General features: G+C 35.1%; 1 protein-coding gene across 1 annotated transcript in view; it reads left to right on the top strand.

Annotated features, from left to right (window-relative positions):
- The window catches only part of LOC138310116 (spermatogenesis-associated serine-rich protein 2-like), a 64603-nt gene continuing 39725 nt past the window's right edge, over positions 1-24878 (top strand). Inside the window, exons 1-4 of the mRNA XM_069251249.1 lie at positions 1-109; positions 16440-16525; positions 18705-18813; positions 21667-21723. Coding sequence (XP_069107350.1) covers positions 82-109; positions 16440-16525; positions 18705-18813; positions 21667-21723 — 280 coding nt within the window. The 5' untranslated portion in view covers positions 1-81. The remainder of the gene's footprint in view (positions 110-16439; positions 16526-18704; positions 18814-21666; positions 21724-24878) is intronic.

Here is a 24878-nt window from a genome sequence, read left to right as displayed (position 1 = left end):
CAGCATTTCCGGTTGACAGTGGCAGCAGTTTCAAGCACAGCAGTGTCATACAGTAGATTGTAACACATCACAAGTTTGAAGATGGCACGTAAAAACAACTTAAAAACAGGTAATACGGATAAAAGAATGTTTCTTATTCATAATTTTCTCATTTGCAAGAGTTTTGGGGTTAAAACGCGCATACAACACCCGCATGAACATTCCGTGTTATTTGGCACCGAAATTTCAAGAAACTCGACATGCTTGACCTCGTTTAGATGAAAACTGTCTCGAGTTTCACTTTTATCTTTTCCACATATGTTCCACTGAAAATTCGTGTGCGTGTCCATCCAGTGAATACGTGTTCAGTGTGATGTTACAACGACGTGCCCTGTACGTCGCCGAAGGAGCGAGGAGTTACACAATTTTTAGACAGTAGCAGAGTAGGCGGTGCCAGACCACTTAAATTAGGCCCAGCAAATTAGGTTATAATTAGTATCAAGTTCGTAAGCCCCGTTGTTCTTCTTAAACTCGAACAGTGCTACTTGCTTGAAAATAGTTGTATGAAAATGAAACAATTATTTTTGAAGGTTATGTAATCCCTTAAATTTAGCCTACAAATGCAGGGAAAAGTTTTCTAATTACTGGTGTAAATAGAATGATAATTTGATATTGGATAAATAAACAAGTTTTTCTTTTATCTCTATTATAAATTGACACATTGTTTATGTTTATGTCTCATTGTTAAAATAGGATGATATAGACATTTGAACTGTCTTCTTAAAGTCGACTAGACCTTCAAACATGACAGTTAGGTGGATGGTAGTTTGAGGGGAACACAGGGACGTGAATGGGTTTATTTACAGTGACTACTTGGAACCAATCAGTAGTTGTGATGGAACAGTAGTCGGGATGGTGTGGATATTCTACTGTGTGTCCAGATTTACGAATGTTTGGAGCTGCTGATGGATACTTCATGATGGTTTTGTTTTGTTTATGTGGAAATAATGTGTTACATAAGATGCAGACAATTAGTTTTTTTTCCAAATCATGACTACCAGTAGGGTCCCAGTAAAAATATTAACTGTTACAATTCTCAGTGTAAAAGGTTCAGAGCTTTTTCTCACTGTTTTAGGAATCAGCCTGTGGCATTGAATTTGGGAAGTTGTGCAACAAAACCAAGAAAAATTATGAAAGATTGTTTTTTTTATTTCCAGTGTAGTATATGTACTTTTCTGAAACCAGTTCACAAATTTTAAAGCCTTAGCCAACTAAGTTCATACAATATTTTTGCATAGTTTTCCAGAAGCTTTGATTTTTAGCCAACCATCATCAGATGGTGGGCTATTCAAATCGCCTTTCGTCTGAGGTCCGTCGTCCGTCCGTCCATCTGTCTGTTAACAATTCTTGTTACCGCTATTCCTCAGAAAGTACTAAAGGGATCTTTTTCAAATTTCTTATGTAGGTTTCCCTATGGCCCTAGTTGTGCATATTGCATTTTGGGACTAATCGTCACCAAGATGGCTGACATGCGGCCATCTTGGATTTTGATAGTTAAAGTTTGTTACTGCTATTTCTCAAAAAAAAGTGCTTAAGGAATCTTTCTCAAATTTCATATGTAGGTTCCCCTAGGACCCTAGTTGTGCATATTGCATTTTGGGACCGATTGATCAACAAGACCAGTGTAATTTTACGGAATTTTCCTTTTTAGCCCACCATCATCAGATGATGGGCTATTCATATCGCCTTTCGTCCGTCTTCCATTGTCCGGTCTGTCAACATTTCTTATTACCGCTATTTCTCAGAAAGGGCTTAAGGGATATTTCTCAAATTTTATATGTAGGTCCCCCCTAGATGCATTTTGTAACTGATAATAGATCATCAAGATGGCAGCACAAATGTTTCATGACACAAATCTAAAGATTTAGAACCACTTCAGGGCAAGAAATATCCCAGGTCCGCTTGCCCAAGACCAGTAAAATATGGTCCCGGGCAAGTGAAAATTGATGTAAACTTGCCCGGTTTCAATGTTAATTACCCTATTTTGGGTAAAATTAGACTGAAATCTTAAATTTGGGTAAGTGGTTTTCAAAATAAGTTTCTTGCCCTGCACTTTCAAAAAAAAATCAGATTAATTGGTTTAATAATATCTTAACCGATGATCAGTTAAAATTTTTTATCAACTAATTTTCGATGTTTTTTATCGTTGGCCCGGGCCATCGCTAGTTGGCTGAGCGGCGGACCAGTAAGTCCAAGGTCGTGATTTTGATCCCAGCTGACAACACACCACTCTTCCTTCGTTACATAATTTCTATCACTATATGTCGGTAAAGCTGTAGACCAGTAGGTCTTGGGTCGCCGATTCGATCCTGGCTAACAACACACTACTATAAATATCCCGCATTAAATTTCAATCACTTTAGGAGTTGGTATTGGAGCAGACCAGTAGGTCTTGGGTCATGGGTTCGATCCTGGCTGGTGACACACTTCTCTTTTTTTGTTACATTTTGTACCGGTGATACAGGTGATAAAGTTCCAAGTGCAAGTAAAGCCTATGATAAAGTGACTCAAATCTTTCTTGGAGATCAAACTTTGGTTGGTGTGTGTTCGGTTTGTGCTAGGATGAATTTTCCTTTAGCTCCATCAGTAGAGTGATGGACTTGTCACCAGAAAGTCCAGGAATTGTCTATCTGGCTAATGACACACTACTCTCTCCTGATTACATTTCTAATTTTTCATTACTCTTGTCTTAGTTTAGAAAATGCAGAAAATCTACAATATGAGTCTAGACCTGCTGTATACTATGTCTATGGATATCTATATGGTATGTATGTATGGAAATAAGATGCAGTTAACAGCAGTATCCAATGAGGAACTGGAATATGCAGATTGAACTCAAGCTTTCAAATACTATATCTTGACGATCTACCAATTGAACTAACTGGTCGTTAATGATAGACTTGGTCCAGTTCTGAGAGTCTGTCCCAATGATGAAGGGGGATACCGTTGTACCTGAAAATTAAGGACCCCATCTATATATACGCGGCATGTACCGAGAAAATGTCTCATTGACAATCACGCTTTTGTCAGACTACAGTTGAAGTATTAAAAAACACTCATGCAGCTGTACCAAAATATAATTTACAACAGAAAGTTTGTCTTGGAGATTTTCAATGCCAAAAAATGCATTTCAGAAATATAAAATTAATCCTTTTACAGGAGTTGGTATTTGCCACATCAGCATGATCAGATTGATTCTGTTCAGCTTAAAGAAGTTAATGTTTCAACTGTTATTCAAATGAGAGGGGAATGTGTTGTCTTTGCCGATGTAGCCTCAGCAGATCTAGACAAAAATTTGACTTGAATCTAACGAGATTAAGAAAAAATAAAAGTATAATATTACTTGTAAGAAGTCTTGAGATAGAAAAAGTGTCTAGATATAATATTTCATGTGTTATTCACATGATGTTGGAAAATAAATAAACTTAAGGAAGGGAGATAGTGGACTAGGTGATGAGATATATATAACTACATGTGATATTTTATGAGTTGATAATTTATTGGAAAACTCAAAAACTTTGGTTATAACTGTTGCTACATATTTAACCACAAAGCTAAACAATTGCCAGGTTATGTTAACCATGGTGACTTTTTAGGTCATCATTTTGGGCCTATAGCATGCTGGCATAAATGGCTACCAAGTTTCTTTAAATGAATGACTTTGACCTTCATTCAAGGTCACAGGTCAAATAGTCTAAAACATTTCAACGACTTCTTGCGAATAACTTCGAGGCCTATAGAGATCTGATGATAAGTGACATTGGGCCTGTAGCATGCTGGGATGAAGGACTACCAAATTTGTTCATTCAAGGTCAAAGGGATCAATATTTCACAAATTACTAGACTTACTGTGGGCTTCATTTTTACTATATATGTAATTGTATTTAGTCAGGTGATCGTAAACGCCCATTGGGCCTCTTGTTTCAGGGTACTCCAGCTTTCCTCCCAACTTCTAACCATAGTCCTTCCTGGTCTAGCTGTTACAGGATTACAATCAATCACATACTGAATGAGAAGTAATCAATATAATGTACATACATGTGACCTATTTGAACCCATATTCCATACATGTTTTACATTTGGGACATGCCCCATATATACAGTGACCTGATTTATGGTCACAGAATTGTAAAATGACCCTTGACTAAGACCTAAATAAAAACAAAATATGTGGCCCAATGCTTCCAGTGACTTAAATGTATAGAATTTTATAAACAATCCTACATGTATATATTCTGTAGGAACAATAAGTTTGCAAGGGGTTTAAATCTATTGAGCACAGTTCTGTAATAAGCAAGTAATATTGAGCTATTTATGCATAGTTTAATAGGGTTATTAACCTATAAATCTACTTTGATATTTTTTCTTGTTAGTCTTACAGCCATTGCCTGGTGTATTTAAATCACAAGTTAATTAGCGGAGATTTTTTTTGTGTGTGAATCTAAATGTCATTTACCTTGATTTATCTTCAAATAATTTGAAGATAAATCAATGTTAATTTATAGCATTGAAATAAAATCGGAAGAAAAAAGACATTGACAACTAAATAGTACTCATTCTTTTCATTATTTATTCATTAATTATTCCACGGTTAATATGATTAAGGTTTATGTGAGGAGATTCTGTGGTAATTTCACGAATTGATGTTTCCCTAGGTAAGAGACAGCTAATTTAGTCTAGACATCCTATGTTTCACCTCCAAGTAATTACGACAGAAACAATTCAGACTGTAAAGTATCAATTATGACTTATGACACCAACAAAAATTGACGTAGGGGAAATATTGAAATTTTTTATTTGAAATGATATTTTATATAGACACACAATTGACATCACAATGTGATTTTAAAGATTATATTCCAACTAATTGTTCCATAAAAACTGCTGAGTTTGTGTACAGTAATCAGTTAAAACTATTGACAGTGTGCACTGTGTAATCGACTGGAACTGTTGACAGCCTGTTACGAGCAGTTCATGGACCTTGACCGTTACTAACCTCCAACTCGGTGATAAGATAGTATACAAAACACAGTACACATGAGTGTATCACTGATATTACATCTGAATTATAAATATATCATTATTGATGGGTAATTGTTTAAAACCTGCTGAGTTTATAATTCTATCCAGGCCGTACATTGATCTCTATAGGAACTTAATTGTGTGAAATGTCATTTGTTTTTGTAAGTCACTGTATATATTTACCCTAATTAATATCAAATTAGTCTTTTGATTTGTTTGACTTACAGATGATTTTCATAGGTTTGTGACAATGGTAGGGGGATGGAGTTTGGGGTAAGGGGGTGTGGAGAGGATTGAGGTGTGGGGTGGGGATGGAATTTGGGGTAAGGGGATGTGGAGAGGATTGAGGTATGTGGTGGGGATGGGGTTTGGGGTACGGGGGCGGGATGTGGAATAGATTGACGTATGGGGTGGGGGTGGGGATGGAGTTTGGGGTATGGGGATGTGGAGAGGATTGAGGTGTGTGTTGGGGATGGAGTTTGGGGTAAGGGGGTGTGGAGAGGATTGAGGTATGTGGTGGAGATGGGGTTTGGGGTACGGGGGCGGGGGTGGGATAGATGATGACGTATGGGGTGGGATGTTAGGTGGGGATGGGGTTTGGTGTATGAGGATGTGGAGAGGATTGAGGTGTGGGGTGGGGATGGAGTTTGGGGTACGGGGGCGGGGTGTGGAATAGATTGACATATAGGGTAGGGGTTGGGATGGGGTCTGGGGTATGGGGATGTGGAGAGGATTGAGGTGTGTGGGGTTGAGGATGGAGTTTTGGGTAAGGGGTGTGGAGATGATTGAGGTGTGGGGTGGGGGTGGGGTTTGGGGTATGGGGTGTGATGATTGAGGTGTGGGTTGGGGATGGGGTTTGGGGTATGGGATGAGGAGATGATTGAGGTGTGGGATGGGGTTTGGGGGGGGGGTGTGGAGATGATTGAGGTGTGGGGTGGGGGATGGGGTTTGGGGTAAGGGGTGTGGAAATGATTGAGGTGTGGTGGGGATGGGGTATGGGGTATTGGGTGTGGAGATGATTGAGGTATGGGGTGGGGATGGGTGTTTGGGGTGTGGAAATGATTGAGGTGTGGGATGGGGTATGGGGGTATGGGGTGTGGAGATGATTGAGGTGTGGGTTGGGGGGTTGGTGGGAATTTTTGTGGTGGTATGGGGATGTCGAGAGGATTGGGATGTGGGGTGGGGATGGGGTTTGGGGGTATGGGGTGTGGGAGAGGATTGGGAGGATGAGGTGGTGGGGTGGGGATGGGTTTTTTGGTATGGGGATGTCGAGAGGATTGGGATGTGGGGTGGGGATGGGGTTTGGGGTAAGGGATGTAGAAAGGGATGGGGGATGGAGAGGAGTTATAGAGGTTGGGGTGTGTGTGTGTGTGTGTGTGTGTGTGTGTGTGTGTGTGTGTTATAATTGAGGGTGTGTGTGTGTGTTTGGTGGAGATATGGTTATAATTGAGTTGGGGATTAATGTATACATATATTGTTGGGGTGCTGTTGGTGGAGTGGAGGAGGGACTTTCATGCTTGTGTGTATATGTAGTAGCCTGTATAGTAAAAGCCAAGCTGCTCACATCTAACTGTCTGTAGTAGTACATGTATACCAAATATTGTTTTTTTTGTCAAAATAAGATATGTAGATTTTGTTATGGCTGAAAGAATACATATATTATGATTTAACTTTATTACAGTATTTATAATTTTGAGGATGAATTTTTTTACCACCGAACGCCAATGAACATGTCCCGCAAATTCCCAAATGATACAAAGTCACAGTATAAGATATGAGCCTACAAAATCTGCAGTAATTTTTTTTTTTTTTTTTTAAGCAAATTAGACTCCCATATTTTAGTTTTGGCCTCTCAAATTGTAACTTAAGGAGTCCCAGGATCAGATAAAACTAGATAGAAAATCCTGTTACACATGTAGACTAAATGTATGTCTGAGATCTAAAATGTAAATAGTGTACAAAACTAGTATCACCTTTGTTAACATTATGTAAATTCTAATGTGTGTGTAAGACAAAAGTGATTGATACTAACTTTCTGTTGTACATGATTTGGCCTAGTTACAATTGTAGAAAATTAAAAGTCAACTGTATTTCTATGAGGAATGTTTATAATAGCGGTTTATTAATATGTGCATGACTTGGTCCAGAATGGTTGAACCTTAACTGAATAGCCTACACTTGTGAAAGTGTTTGTAATATACTGCATGTGTATTTATATACCACACCAAATGATCAATGAACAGGGCTCAGTTTTAGATTATCTTAATCACTTCATAAGTAGAATTTTTGTTACTCGGTCTGCCTGCAAAACATGTAAGCATATCTCCAGTTGAATTTGATACATTACTAAACAATATCATAAGGTTTTCTTCAATTAAGGCCGACACAATGGCCGAGTGGTTAATTATAAGATGTCTTGACATATAACCACAAGCCATCCACCTTTGGGCTGCATGTTCAAATCCCATGTGGTGCAGTTGCTAGGTACTGTCCGCTCGGGGTACTCGGCTATCCACCACCAACAACTATTCCATAGATAGTGATCATGAATGACAAGTCTTTCTCTGCAGGGTCGCAAGCTCTATGGTACATTTGAGAAGTTGGTCTATGGTTTTTCTGCGGGTACTCTAGTTTTCCTCTACCATCAAACCTGGCACCATTTTTTCATCACCATTTCCCTCTGACCAAGAGGTCAGGGAATGAAGTACTATGGGGAAGTTTCCAGGTACTTGTATACTTCTGAAGACCAAACTAACCCTCACCACCAGGCCCCGATTTCTCGAAACAAACTTAAGTCAAAAACTGACTTAAGTCATAAATCGTCATATAAGTTACATAGGGAGAAAAACTTAAGTTTTGACTTAAGTCTGCACTTTTGTTTCGAAAAATCGGGGCCAGGTCCCTAAATATCCTAAGCATTTAAATGATGTAAAACATAATCAAACAAGTATGGTTAGCTTAAGGAAGGAATGTGAGATATTCCACAACAATCGATACCTGTGCCTAATCTCTAGTTAAGTCAGCCACAATCAGTTACTTGACATTTCACCTATTTGTCAATCAACCTAATCCCTTTATACAGTTGTGTGCCATTTAAACAAAGCAGATTATTTCTGTTTGAGGTATAAGTTATATCGGCAAGTCGTTGTGATTGTTGTGTTTGTGGTCGTAATCCATGTGGGGTATAGTCACTGTAGGAGAATCTGTATTGACCCAAAATGTAAATATTATTTTCATATATCGTAAAGTTACGGATATATAAATATAAGTAATTTTAACTTACAGAATCTGTATTAGCCAAAATGTAAACATTATTTTTAAAAATTTCATATATCGTAAAGTTACTTATATGAAAAAAAAAAGTAATTTTAAATTACAGAATCTGTATTGACTAAAATGTAAACATTACTTTGATATATCAGAAGTTTACAGTTAATGTAATATCGTAGAGTTACAGGTATCTCAAGGTAGATAAATTAATTTTAACTTGGAAGTTTTGCTAAAAGATATAATGGCAAAACTTTGCATATAACGAGCTTACACCATATTGTGTCGTCCATGAATATTTCTTATAAATCATTACTAGTGAAAAAGTTCTGCATTGATCGTAACTAAATTTGTCAAAATCATCCCTGGAATTAGGGAAACAGATTTTGTATGAATGACCACTGTTAACTGAATCTATAACTGAATTATCCCTAGCCAGACAAGTGTTAATTATATAAGTTTTTGTCATATTTACTAAATTGACCAGGTGAGTGATCCAGGCCCTGTGGACCTCTTGTTTTTATTATTAAATTCCAGTCCTGAATTACATTACATATAAATTACAGAAGTCACTTTTTATAAGTCAATATGCCATGCTCGCCTGTTTTGAAATTTATTGATAACTACAGATATATAAATTATTGAAATGCAAAAAAAAATAATGTGCAGATGACTTGAAAGGTCATGTTAGGTACAGCGATTGCATTGATCTAGACCACACGGTGCTTTGGAATGTTACTGGTATTTCAGCTTGGTACAGTGACAGGCATTTATAACCAATCAATTTATCTCTCGATTCCATTTATCTCTCGATACACAGGTATATAGTAAAGGCATTGTCTGAAGCTTGCCATGATGTCAACAGAGTGCTGCTCTTTTGGTTTTATTGGCCGATGAACTGATAAATTTTGCATTTTCTAGTGCATGACTTTCTCCCCTGCGACTGACTGAACATGAGTAGAAATATCAGAATATATGTACATGTATATGGAGATTTTCTGGACTTTGAAAATTTCAAAATGAATATTTTGTCAAGGTTCCACAATTTCATAATGCCTCAAAATCATATTAGAAATATATTATGATATAAAATATCAAATACATATATGTACGTCAGTAGGAGAAAAGGACTTTTTTTCTTGCATGTACAGTACCAAAATCATTGAAAAAGCGAAACTATCATATATGTGTAATAACATGTAATTCTTGTCTTTTTTTTTGAATGCGTTAAGCATTTATTTATATAGTTGAACAAAATGGTAAGAATACTCTGGGGACCAATCGAACGAATCACTTTGTTATAAGCATAGTTTTGTATACACATATTACAGACATTTTTAGGTACCCTGATGGGGAATGAAAATTACCATTGTACTTAAAACCATGAATTTGTTGTAAGTATATAAACATGTTGCACTGCATAAAAAATGTTTAGATCCAAGGACTTGTGATATGGGTTGATCCTCCAAATCTGCTATACAACATTACACATACATTATTAGGGGAGATACATTGTCAGTCTCTTATTAGGGGAGATACATTGTCTGTCTCTTATTAGGGGAGATACATGTTCTGTCTCGTCTATGTTTACCACCAGTGTATATAACAGATCCTACTTTATATTGATATGGAGACAGGTGTTTGTATGAATTATAGATATTTCTGGTACACTTAATGACTCTATGCTTAACTGATTTTTGTGGTTTTAAATACTGCATTTGTCTTTGTGTCTTATTACTTATGAATTATATCATGACAACTATAGAAAATAAAAAATAAATCCCAGCAAGATCAAACAAGACACTGTTTGTATATATATATACCGTATACCCAATAAGCACCCTTTCCTTTTTGAGGCCACATTTCAACTGCTCAGGCATAAGATCAAAACTATCGAAACTGTATAGGTTTGCAATAATTTTGTGTTTTTAACCACCGTTTCATTTTTTCACATTTCTAAACTCACTCGGCGCTTTTTTGGTCATACATACGGTACTTAGAAAAAAAAGTTTTGTTGACCTTGTCAACTTTACTGGAAGCTGTAAACTCATTATTACTGCTTTGTAAGCAATAAAACATATTATAACGAATCCATTGTTATGAAGCAGTCAGTGCTTTTTATTCGTCAACTTGGTTCATATAAGATGTGTATAATAAGTGTATAATGAACTATGTTTATAATGAAATGATTACATCAGTCCCCAGAGGGGCGTTATAACTGGTATGTTTTTACTCTAATATAACGTAGTTAGTGCTTTTTATTCGTCAACTTGGTTCATATAAGATGTCTATAATAAGTGTATAATGAACTATCTTTATAATGAAATGATTACATCAGTCCCCAGAGGGGCGTTATAACCATGATTTTACTCTAATATAACGTAGTTAGTGCTTTTTATTCGTCAACTTGGTTCACATAAGATGTCTATAATAAGTGTATAATGAACTATCTTTATAATGAAATGATTACATCAGTCCCCAGAGGGGCGTTATAACCATGTTTTTACTCTAATATAACGTAGTCAGTGCTTTTTATTCGTCAACTTGGTTCACATAAGATGTCTATAATAAGTGTATAATGAACTATCTTTATAATGAAATGATTACATCAGTCCCCAGAGGGGCGTTATAACCATGTTTTTACTCTAATATAACGTAGTTAGTGCTTTTCATTCGCGGTGGCCGAGTGCTTAAGATGTCCCGACATATTACCACAAGCCCTCCACCTCTGGGAAGCGGGTTCGAATCCCATGTGGGGCAGTTGCCAGGTACTGACCGTTGGCCGGTGGTTTTTCTCTGGGTACTTCGGCTTTCCTCCACCAACAAACTTGGCACGTCCTTACATGACCCTGGCTGTTAATAAGACGTAAAAATAAACAAACAAATTTTTATTCGCCAACAAGGTGACAGTGATTAAATTTATTATAAATCTGTTACAGCTATATTCAACCAAATAACTGTCCTTCATGATCCTAAAAAAATACAGGTACATATGTACTGGATAGTTAACTCATTCTCACCCCTGAATTTTCATAATGAACTGGTCTAGTCTTTGATTTAGAAGAGTCTATGTGTCTTTAGGGATGAATGAGTTGCTGTATTAGTAGGTTTCAATTTGAGTTATAGTTCCATACTACTATGTTAGCATGGAGTACCTGACATTGATCCTAGCCGTCAGATGTATATAAAATTGGGTTTGTTTGACAACACTTCAGCAGAATAGACAATCCTGCCACTGCATTTTCAGTTTAAAACAAATATGACACAGACATTTTCCTGACTGATGTTTGCACAGTGAAGGGAATAAATACAGAATTATTTACAGTCAACTTACTATAGCCCTATTTATTTCTGTATCAAAAGGAATTTAAATATGTCTGTACATACCTATACATGTGTTAGCTAATATAGGGAGTGTGAAGGTTGCAGATGGAAGTTTATGTAATCATACCTCCTGCATTGAAGAAGGTGGGGGCTTAATTTGAAATGGATTATATTGAAATAATTCGTAATTTGAAATGGGGGATCTTAATAGAAACAAATTTGGACTTGCCTTTCATAAAATTATTCTACAAAATAGCCATAAATCAATTTGCAAAAGAGATTTAATTGCTTCCACTGCATTAATTGAGTTTTATTAGTTTTGTTTTTGTTTTTTTCCAATTTGTGTAATTAGTAAGCAAGTCTTAGTAGTTTTCCTCTGTACTCCACAGATAACTCCGGCGTTATCCACTTTGACTCCACTGTTATCCACTAGTTTTCCTCTGTACTCCACAGATAACTCCGGCGTTATCCACTTTGACTCCACTGTTATCCACTTTGACTCTACGACCTCATGTTATATAAATGTTTTCCTCTGTACTCCACAGACAACTCCGGCTTTATCCACTGTGACTCCACTACCACATGTTATATAAATGTTTCCTCTGTACTCCACAGATAACTCCGGCGTTATCCACTTTGACTCCACTGTTATCCACTTTGACTCTACGACCTCATGTTATATAAATGTTTTCCTCTGTACTCCACAGACAACTCCGGCTTTATCCACTGTGACTCCACTACCTCATGTTATATAAATGTTTTCCTCTGTACTCCACAGATAACTCCGGCTTTATCCACTTTGACTCTACGACCTCATGTTATATAAATGTTTTCCTCTGTACTCCACAGATAACTCCGGCTTTATCCACTTTGACTCCACTACCTCATGTGATATAAATGATTTCCTCTGTACTCCACAGATAACTCTGGTGTTATCCACTTTGACTCTACTACCTCATGTTATATAAATGTTTTCCTCTGTACTCCACAGATAACTCCGGCTTTATCCACTTTGACTCCACTACCTCATGTTATATAAATGTTTTCCTCAGTACTCCACAGATAACTCCGGCGTTATCCACTTTGACTCCACTACCACATGTTATATAAATGTTTTCCTCAGTACTCCACAGATAACTCCGGCGTTATCCACTTTGACTCCCCTACCACATGTATATAAATGTTTTCCTCTGTACTCCACAGATAACTCCGGCTTTATCCACTTTGACTCCACTACCTCATGTTATATAAATGTTTTCCTCAGTACTCCACAGATAACTCCGGCTTTATCCACTTTGACTCCACTACCTCATGTTATATAAATGTTTTCCTCAGTACTCCACAGATAACTCCGGCTTTATCCACTTTGACTCCACTACCACATGTTATATAAATGTTTTCCTCTGTACTCCACAGATAACTCCGGCTTTATCCACTTTGACTCCACTACCTCATGTTATATAAATCATTTCCTCAGTACTCCACAGATAACTCCGGCTTTATCCACTTTGACTCCACTACCTCATGTTATATAAATCATTTCCTCTGTACTCCACAGATAACTCCGGCTTTATCCACTTTGACTCCACTACCTCATGTTATATAAATGATTTCCTCAGTACTCCACAGATAACTCCGGCTTTATCCACTTTGACTCCACTACCACATGTTATATAAATGTTTTCCTCAGTACTCCACAGATAACTCCGGCTTTATCCACTTTGACTCCACTACCTCATGTTATATAAATGTTTTCCTTTGTACTCCACAGATAACTCCGGCTTTATCCACTTTGACTCCACTACCACATGTTATATAAATGTTTTCCTTTGTACTCCACAGATAACTCCGGCTTTATCCACTTTGACTCCCCTACCACATGTATATAAATGATTTCCTCTGTACTCCACAGATAACTCCGGCTTTATCCACTTTGACTCCACTACCTCATGTTATATAAATGTTTTCCTCTGTACTCCACAGATAACTCCGGCTTTATCCACTTTGACTCCACTACCTCATGTTATATAAATGATTTCCTCTGTACTCCACAGATAACTCCGGCTTTATCCACTTTGACTCCACTACCTCATGTTATATAAATGATTTCCTCAGTACTCCACAGATAACTCCGGCTTTATCCACTTTGACTCCACTACCTCATGTTATATAAATGATTTCCTCTGTACTCCACAGATAACTCCGGCTTTATCCACTTTGACTCCACTACCTCATGTTATATAAATGATTTCCTCTGTACTCCACAGATAACTCCGGCTTTATCCACTTTGACTCCACTACCTCATGTTATATAAATGTTTCCTCTGTACTCCACAGATAACTCCGGCTTTATCCACTTTGACTCTACTACCTCATGTTATATAAATGTTTTCCTTTGTACTCCACAGATAACTCCGGCTTTATCCACTTTGATTCCACTACCACATGTTATATAAATGTTTTCCTTTGTACTCCACAGATAACTCCGGCTTTATCTACTTTGACTCCACTACCTCATGTTATATAAATGATTTCCTCAGTACTCCACAGATAACTCCGGCTTTATCCACTTTGACTCCACTACCACATGTGATATAAATGATTTCCTCAGTACTCCACAGATAACTCCGGCTTTATCCACTTTGACTCCACTACCACATGTTATATAAATGTTTTCCTTTGTACTCCACAGATAACTCCGGCTTTATCCACTTTGACTCCACTACCTCATGTTATATAAATGTTTTCCTCTGTACTCCACAGATAACTCCAGCGTTATCCACTTTGATTCCACTACCACATGTTATATAAATGTTTTCCTCTGTACTCCATAGATAACTCCGGCTTTATCCACTTTGACTCCACTACCTCATGTTATATAAATGTTTTCCTCTGTACTCCACAGATAACTCCGGCTTTATCCACTTTGACTCCACTACCACATGTTATATAAATGTTTCCTCTGTACTCCACAGATAACTCCGGCTTTATCCACTTTGATTCCACTACCACATGTTATATAAATGTTTTCCTCTGTACTCCACAGATAACTCCGGCTTTATCCACTTTGATTCCACTACCACATGTTATATAAATGTTTTCCTCTGTACTCCACAGATAACTCTGGCTTTATCCACTTTGACTCCATTACCTCATGTTTAACTCCGGCGTTATCCACTTTGACTCCACTACCTCATGTTATATAAATGATTTCCTCAGTACTCCACAAATAACTCTGGCCTTATCCACTTTGACTCCACTACCACATGTTATATAAATGTTTTCCTCTGTACTCCACAGATAACTCCGGCTTTATCCACTTTGACTCCCCTACCACATGTATATAAATGATTTCCTCTGTACTCCACAGATAACTCCGGCTTTATCCACTTTGATTCCACTACCTCATGTGATATAAATGTTTTCCTCTGTACTCCACAGATAACTCCGGCTTTATCCACTTTGACTTCACTACCTCATGTTATATAAATGATTTCCTCTGTACTCCACAGATAACTCCGGCTTTATCCACTTTGACTCTACTACCTCATGTTATATAAATGTTTTCCTCTGTACTCCACAGATAACTCCGGCTTTATCCACTTTGACTCCACTACCTCATGTGATATAAATGTTTTCCTCTGTACTCCACAGATAACTCCGGCTTTATCCACTTTGACTTCACTACCTCATGTGATATAAATGATTTCCTCAGTACTCCACAGATAACTCCGGCTTTATCCACTTTGACTCCACTACCACATGTTATATAAATGTTTTCCTTTGTACTCCACAGATAACTCCGGCTTTATCCACTTTGACTCCACTACCTCATGTTATATAAATGTTTTCCTCTGTACTCCACAGATAACTCCGGCTTTATCCACTTTGACTCCACTACCACATGTTATATAAATGTTTTCCTCAGTACTCCACAGATAACTCCGGCTTTATCCACTTTGACTCCACTATCACATGTTATATAAATGTTTTCCTCAGTACTCCACAGATAACTCCGGCTTTATCCACTTTGACTCCACTACCTCATGTTATATAAATGTTTTCCTCTGTACTCCACAGATAACTCCGGCGTTATCCACTTTGACTCCACTACCACATGTTATATAAATGTTTTCCTCAGTACTCCACAGATAACTCCGGCTTTATCCACTTTGACTCCACTACCTCATGTTATATAAATGATTTCCTCAGTACTCCACAGATAACTCCGGCTTTATCCACTTTGACTCCACTACCACATGTTATATAAATGATTTCCTCTGTACTCCACAGATAACTCCGGCTTTATCCACTTTGACTCCACTACCTCATGTTATATAAATGTTTTCCTCTGTACTCCACAGATAACTCCGGCTTTATCCACTTTGACTCCCCTACCACATGTTATATAAATGTTTTCCTCTGTACTCCACAGATAACTCCGGCTTTATCCACTTTGACTCTACGACCTCATGTTATATAAATGTTTTCCTCTGTACTCCACAGATAACTCCGGCTTTATCCACTTTGACTCCACTACCACATGTTATATAAATGTTTCCTCTGTACTCCACAGATAACTCCGGCGTTATCCACTTTGACTCCACTACCACATGTTATATAAATGTTTCCTCTGTACTCCACAGATAACTCCGGCGTTATCCACTTTGATTCCACTACCTCATGCTATATAAATGTTTTCCTCCGTACTCCACAGATAACTCCGGCGTTATCCACTTTGACTCCCCTACCACATGTATATAAATGATTTCCTCTGTACTCCACAGATAACTCCGGCGTTATCCACTTTGACTCCACTACCAAGGCGGTGATGGCTGAAGTTTCACAGACTCAGGAAAACATTAAGGAAAAGGTAAGACACGGAAGAGGATTATTCTGAATTAAGTCTATCTATTCTATTTCAAACGATCTTAAAATACTTTATTATTGCCTTACCTATATTCTGATATTGAATTTGTAGAATACAAAAACAAAAAAGTTTGTTCAATGTAAAACTGCAGTCATGATTACGAATCTCAAATATTTCTACTCTCAAGAAAATGAACATTTATTGGAATGCTTCTCGATTTTACATACCGTGACTGGAATACAAATGTATGCAAATTATGTAGTGTTGCGCTTGTCGGTAAAATCAAGATGCATTCCGAAGAACAAGTGAACATGGCGGTGATGGTTAAAGTAAGTGAGCTACACGATGTTTAAATGGAGTTTCTACAAATTGCGGGATATAACACCTCCAAAGGAGATTGTGGATGGACTCAGTTATGGATACTGTTTACCATCACAAGCGTAGATTTTGTGATTTCGGCTAGGTTTTTGAGGTACCCATTAGAGGCTACACATTTCGAACGGACAGGGAAATGTCTACCTTGCATATTTTCATAAATTTCCCGAATCATCAGGCCATAACTTGGTAAATACTTAGCCAATTTTGTTCATCAAGCACTCATTGGAAAGATAAATTATTTCTCTTTAAGGTAAGATATGCGTCACTGGTGTATAGAGCCTGTTTATTAAAATAAATCACGATTTTAAAAATAGGTCTGTTTTTCTTGACTGCCGAGTTCATACCCTTGATTCTATAATGTATATATATGTATACTGTTAGTTGAAAATTTTCGTGCTAGGTCCCTGTGAAACAAAGTACCCACAAAGACAAGACAATGAAATGATCAGTGAAATTTTGATTTAATAACATTTTCTGCCGGATTTTTCATTACAAAAATAGGATTTTGATTTTCAACTTGCTGAAAAGTGTTTGAGTTGGTCACTTCCAAACAAAAAAATATTTGGCCTCGTTTTACGCTCATCTTTTCTCATTATTTATACATAGTTTTCAGTTCCGAATCCCATTCATAATTAATGTAGTCTATTTGACCTTGACCTTTGTTGCCTTGGTAAGGTAATCAAACAGGTTACATAAATAGTAATGTCAATATACTAGGTAATGAATAACATGAAATATTTGTGTGTCCTTCCTTTCATGGCTTGGAGCTTTGATATGATTTTGTGGATAATAATACTCATGATAAGTCAATGACGTTATAGTGACACTTATATAAAAACCTTATTTGTTCATGGTTAATTGGCATTTCACAGCAAAAAGTTTCTACGTATACACAGCTAACATTTCATGGTATACAGTAAGGTACAACAATCTTGTCAGCTGTGCATTCAAATCAATATGTACATATTTTGGGTAGTGAGCATTTATAAAAATCATATCAAACATTCATAAAATATATTGTTGATCGTCTCAAGGATGCTGTGGATGTAAAATTAATTTGTTCTATAGCCAAATCCATTGATATTCGCCTTAATTAGCACCCAGGGGGTTAAAATACTTGTAACAAAAGGGGGTCCTTATTAAGTTATTAACAAACCAAAATGTGAGTTGTGGACGAAAAAAGTCACCCATGTTTTAAATCTTTCTATTCTCATGTATATTAATCTGTTACAGTAAACATGCATATGCCTTTTACCCTTTGTGTTTCATTAATTTATTGTGCCATGATTCACATGTAAATGACTCGCAAGCTCATGTAATATGGGATACAATGCTGATGTTAGAAGCATCACATGTTGCAAAATATTGTTAAATCCATGGGGTGGGGGCGTATGTACAACAACTTCAACTCCTTCTCCAGAAAAAGGGAGAAGTGCTTATAGGGGGAGGGGTACTAATTACTGTGAATACTGTATAGCATATTATATGGTAGGTGAAGCAGTGATTGGTTTGGCTTAATTAGTTAAATATCAGGTTTAGATGTTGAAGGAAAACCGGAGTATCCAGAGAAAAACCACTGACTAGTGCGCGGTCAGTACCTGACAACTGCCCCATACATGATACAAACTGTTGACTCATGGATGGAGGGCTTGTGGTAATATGTCGGGACATCATAAACACTCGGCTCCTTCTAATATTGGAATAATATAAGTGACAGTGATGTACTACTTTAACTAAAGGTAGATTTATTGTATTCAATTGTATTATACATTAATACCTGAAAAATGTTTCTATATTTGAACAGATAATTGCTGTTCGTGAAGTTGTCCTGGGGAAAAGCAACAACGAAATCATACTTGTACTGCAGTATTATGACTACAACGTAGAGAAAGCTATACAAGCATATCTTGAAGGTAATTACCCACGATCTATTAATAAATACTCATTTATCGCTTTCTTTATATTCAAGGAGTTTCCTTTTGTTCATTTACATTTCTGATGCTTAATGGTGTATGTGTTATTAATGTTGATGAATTGTTTGAAAGTTTGATACAGATTATAAATATTGAGTGATTCCGACTGGCTTCATTTTATAAATTATTATGTAAATGAGGTGTCATCTCTAGATCTGCTGCAGCTTGTCATCTGTTTGGCAGTCTCTATAAAATGGTAGAGGGTTAAATAGCTTTTATCTATGTTCATAATATTTGTCCCCTTTTTAAGCAATGAGAAAGTCTTCTCAATCAGTTATCGGATTATCGTTATGAACATATTATTTATATGAAAACTTGCTATTTATTCCTCTTAAATATAGCTCTGAACATGAATTAGCACTTCAAAGACAGCACGAAAAATCCTAAAATTGACTACCACTTAAATAAGTACATTTACAATATTGACTTAATATCAAGGATAAAAAGAATGTTGCATACATTATACTTCATAATACATAATCTATATCGACTGACACTCTCCTAGAAGTATATGAGGCAGGACTATGATAGTCAACTGAAAACAATATGGAAGGTATTATAATAGTGTTACATGTCATTGCACATACCAGGTTATATAAAGTATTCATGATTCAGTTCATAAACGGAATCCTAACGTGTGTCAATATGACAACGTTGTGATCTACAATATGTGCATTTTAATTGACAATTATTACATTTGATTCCTGTTTGATTGCTTGCTGTTATAGGTGTAGTGGTTTATTACATACTTTAGTGCTATTCTCGTAAAATAGGCCATTTATTTTTATAAAGAATGTATGGTGTACAGAGATATAAAAATATAAGCTAAAATAAAGATGATACACAGAAATTAAAAGATATGAGCTAGGTAATGTTTTTGTCATTCTTTTATCAATGCCTCTTTCATGAATAAATTGGTTTACATCAGTCAAACTTTATCCAAAACTTGTGTGGTCATTACATACTTTAGTGCTATTCCTGTAAAATAGGCCATTTGTTTTTATAAAAAAATGTATGGTGTACAGAGATATAAAATATAAGCTAAAATAAAGATGATACACAGAAATTAAAAGATATGAGCTAGGTAATGTTTTGTCATTCTTTTATCAATGCCTCTTTCATGAATAAATTGGTTTACATCAGTCAAACTTTATCCAAAACTTGTGTGGTCATTACATACTTTAGTGCTATTCCTGTAAAATAGGCCATTTGTTTTTATAAAAAATGTATGGTGTACAGAGATATAAAAATATAAGCTAAAATAAAGATGATACACAGAAATTAAAAGATATGAGCTAGGTAATGTTTTGTCATTCTTTTATCAATGCCTCTTTCATGAATAAATTGGTTTACATCAGTCAAACTTTATCCAAAACTTGTGTGGTCATTACATACTTTAGTGCTATTCCTGTAAAATAGGCCATTTGTTTTTATAAAAAATGTATGGTGTACAGAGATATAAAATATAAGCTAAAATAAAGATGGTACACAGAAATTAAAAGATATGAGCTAGGTAATGTTTTGTCATTCTTTTATCAGTGCCTCTTTCATGAATAAATTGGTTTACATCAGTCAAACTTTATCCAAAACTTGTGTGGTCATTACATACTTTAGTGCTATTCCTGTAAAATAGGCCATTTGTTTTTATAAAAAATGTATGGTGTACAGAGATATAAAATATAAGCTAAAATAAAGATGGTACACAGAAATTAAAAGATATGAGCTAGGTAATGTTTTGTCATTCTTTTATCAATGCCTCTTTCATGAATAAATTGGTTTACATCAGTCAAACTTTATCCAAAACTTGTGTGGTCATTACATACTTTAGTGCTATTCCTGTAAAATAGGCCATTTGTTTTTATAAAAAATGTATGGTGTACAGAGATATAAAATATAAGCTAAAATAAAGATGGTACACAGAAATTAAAAGATATGAGCTAGGTAATGTTTTGTCATTCTTTTATCGATGCCTCTTTCATGAATAAATTGGTTTACATCAGTCAAACTTTATCCAAAACTTGTGTGGTCAATTATAACAGGACATATAAAATTATATGTTATGTAGCCATATGTGTCCTGTTGCATCATGTCGCATCCAATTGAACAAAAGTTAAAGTGAAACAATAGTATGACCGTACATGAATTCATGCTGCATAACCATGACATCCGTTGTCGATAACATCAATTTTGATGTGCAGTTGACCGGTGCAGTTGACCGGCCCTTGAAATGAACATGCTTTTTATCTTAGACTAACATCTTGGCCTTTTCTTTTTTTAATGAAGGAGAAAAATTATCTTTCCTAACCTTGGGGATATGACCAATAGACTCTTTCACCTCCATTGGCGTGAGACATTCCTTCTGTTGTTAAACACAAAGCTTTATTGCCTCATATTTGACAGCATAATAATGTTCCCGGGTCTCACACCAAAGAGGGTGAAGATTCTTTTCTTACTTCATGACCACTTTGTGTCAAATAATGATGTGTCAGCAATATTATTAAGTCCTTATAATTGTTGTTAAGACGTCATTCTATTGTTGTTGTGCCATCACACTACTGTTGTCGCAACATCAAACAATTAATAAGAATGGGTTCAAGGTAAGAGAAAATGAAATTTCATTTCTGTGTGGGAAATTCATGACTTGTTCAACCCCTGACAAAATTTGATTTCATTTTAATTAATTGTCACATCCCAAAGATGCGGGAAAATTATTCTAGCTATTAGTTTAACTTATAAGATGTATATCATTTAAAAATATATACATGAATTTATGGTATTATTAATAATTTACAGATGGTGCTAAATCAGCTTTGACAGAATGGCATTTCTCTGGTCCAAAGGTTAGTAATTTATAATATCTACTTACATTGACATCATAACTACTGACATTTCTCTAGTCCAAAGGTTAGTAATTTATAATATCTACTTTCATTTAAATCATTACAACACATATCTCTGGTCCAAAGGTTAGTAATTTATAATATCTACTTAGATTGACATCATAACTACTGGCATTTCTCTGGTCCAAAGGTTAGTAATTTATAATATCTACTTAGATTGACATCATAACTACTGGCATTTCTCTGGTCCAAAGGTTAGTAATTTATAATATCTACTTAGATTGACATCATAACTACTGGCATTTCTCTGGTCCAAAGGTTAGTAATTTATAATATCTACTTAGATTGAAATCATTACAACACATATCTCTGGTCCAAAGGTTAGTAATTTATAATATCTACTTACATTGACATCATAACTACTGACATTTCTCTAGTCCAAAGGTTATAATTTATAATATCTACTTAGATTGACATCATAACTACTGACATTTCTCTAGTCCAAAGGTTATAATTTATAATATCTACTTAGATTGACATCATAACTACTGACATTTCTCTAGTCCAAAGGTTATAATTTATAATATCTACTTAGATTGACATCATAACTACTGACATTTCTCTAGTCCAAAGGTTATAATTTATAATATCTACTTAGATTGACATCATAACTACTGACATTTCTCTAGTCCAAAGGTTTATTTAATTTTAGATTACATATAACTACTGACATTAAAGATAATTATAATATCACTATAACATCTACTGACATTTCTCTAGTCCAAAGGTTAGTAATTTATAATATCTACTTAGATTGACATCATAACTACTGACATTTCTCTAGTCCAAAGGTTATAATTTATAATATCTACTTAGATTGACATCATAACTACTGACATTTCTCTAGTCCAAAGGTTATAATTTATAATATCTACTTAGATTGACATCATAACTACTGACATTTCTCTGGTCCAAAGGTTAGTAATTTATAATATCTACTTAGATTGACATCATAACTACTGACATTTCTCTAGTCCAAAGGTTATAATTTATAATATCTACTTAGATTGACATCATAACTACTGGCATTTCTCTAGTCCAAAGGTTATAATTTATAATATCTACTTAGATTGACATCATAACTACTGACATTTCTCTAGTCCAAAGGTTATAATTTATAATATCTACTTAGATTGACATCATAACTACTGACATTTCTCTAGTCCAAAGGTTATAATTTATAATATCTACTTAGATTGACATCATAACTACTGGCATTTCTCTAGTCCAAAGGTTATAATTTATAATATCTACTTAGATTGACATCATAACTACTGACATTTCTCTAGTCCAAAGGTTATAATTTATAATATCTACTTAGATTGACATCATAACTACTGACATTTCTCTAGTCCAAAGGTTATAATTTATAATATCTACTTAGATTGACATCATAACTACTGGCATTTCTCTAGTCCAAAGGTTATAATTTATAATATCTACTTAGATTGACATCATAACTACTGACATTTCTCTAGTCCAAAGGTTATAATTTATAATATCTACTTAGATTGACATCATAACTACTGACATTTCTCTAGTCCAAAGGTTATAATTTATAATATCTACTTAGATTGACATCATAACTACTGACATTTCTCTAGTCCAAAGGTTATAATTTATAATATCTACTTAGATTGACATCATAACTACTGACATTTCTCTAGTCCAAAGGTTATAATTTATAATATCTACTTAGATTGACATCATAACTACTGACATTTCTCTAGTCCAAAGGTTATAATTTTATAATATCTACTTAGATTGACATCATAACTACTGACATTTCTCTAGTCCAAAGGTTATAATTTATAATATCTACTTAGATTGACATCATAACTACTGACATTTCTCTAGTCCAAAGGTTATAATTTATAATATCTACTTAGATTGACATCATAACTACTGACATTTCTCTAGTCCAAAGGTTATAATTTATAATATCTACTTAGATTGACATCATAACTACTGACATTTCTCTAGTCCAAAGGTTATAATTTATAATATCTACTTAGATTGACATCATAACTACTGACATTTCTCTAGTCCAAAGGTTATAATTTATATAATATCTACTTAGATTGACATCATAACTACTGACATTTCTCTAGTCCAAAGGTTATAATTTATAATATCTACTTAGATTGACATCATAACTACTGACATTTCTCTAGTCCAAAGGTTATAATTTATAATATCTACTTAGATTGACATCATAACTACTGGCATTTCTCTAGTCCAAAGGTTATAATTTATAATATCTACTTAGATTGACATCATAACTACTGACATTTCTCTGGTCCAAAGGTTAGTAATTTATAATATCTACTTAGATTGACATCATAACTACTGACATTTCTCTAGTCCAAAGGTTATAATTTATAATATCTACTTAGATTGACATCATAACTACTGGCATTTCTCTAGTCCAAAGGTTAGTAATTTATAATATCTACTTACATTGACATCATAACTACTGGCATTTCTCTGGTCCAAAGGTTAGTAATTTATAATATCTACTTACATTGACATCATAACTACTGGCATTTCTCTGGTCCAAAGGTTAGTAATTTATAATATCTACTTACATTCAAATCATAACTACTGGCATTTCTCTAGTCCAAAGGTTATAATTTATAATATCTACTTAGATTGACATCATAACTACTGACATTTCTCTAGTCCAAAGGTTATAATTTATAATATCTACTTAGATTGACATCATAACTACTGACATTTCTCTAGTCCAAAGGTTATAATTTATAATATCTACTTAGATTGACATCATAACTACTGGCATTTCTCTAGTCCAAAGGTTATAATTTATAATATCTACTTAGATTGACATCATAACTACTGACATTTCTCTAGTCCAAAGGTTATAATTTATAATATCTACTTAGATTGACATCATAACTACTGACATTTCTCTAGTCCAAAGGTTATAATTTTATAATATCACTTAGATTGACATATAACTATGCATTTCTCTAGTCCAAAGGTTATAATTTATAATATCTACTTAGATTGACATCATAACTACTGACATTTCTCTAGTCCAAAGGTTATAATTTATAATATCTACTTAGATTGACATCATAACTA

This window comes from Argopecten irradians, chromosome 16 (genome assembly GCF_041381155.1).
Source record: "Argopecten irradians isolate NY chromosome 16, Ai_NY, whole genome shotgun sequence".
NCBI classification, from domain to species: Eukaryota; Metazoa; Mollusca; class Bivalvia; order Pectinida; family Pectinidae; genus Argopecten; species Argopecten irradians.
Note: the sequence above shows the minus strand (reverse complement) of the source record. Positions and strands in the feature narration are given on the sequence as shown.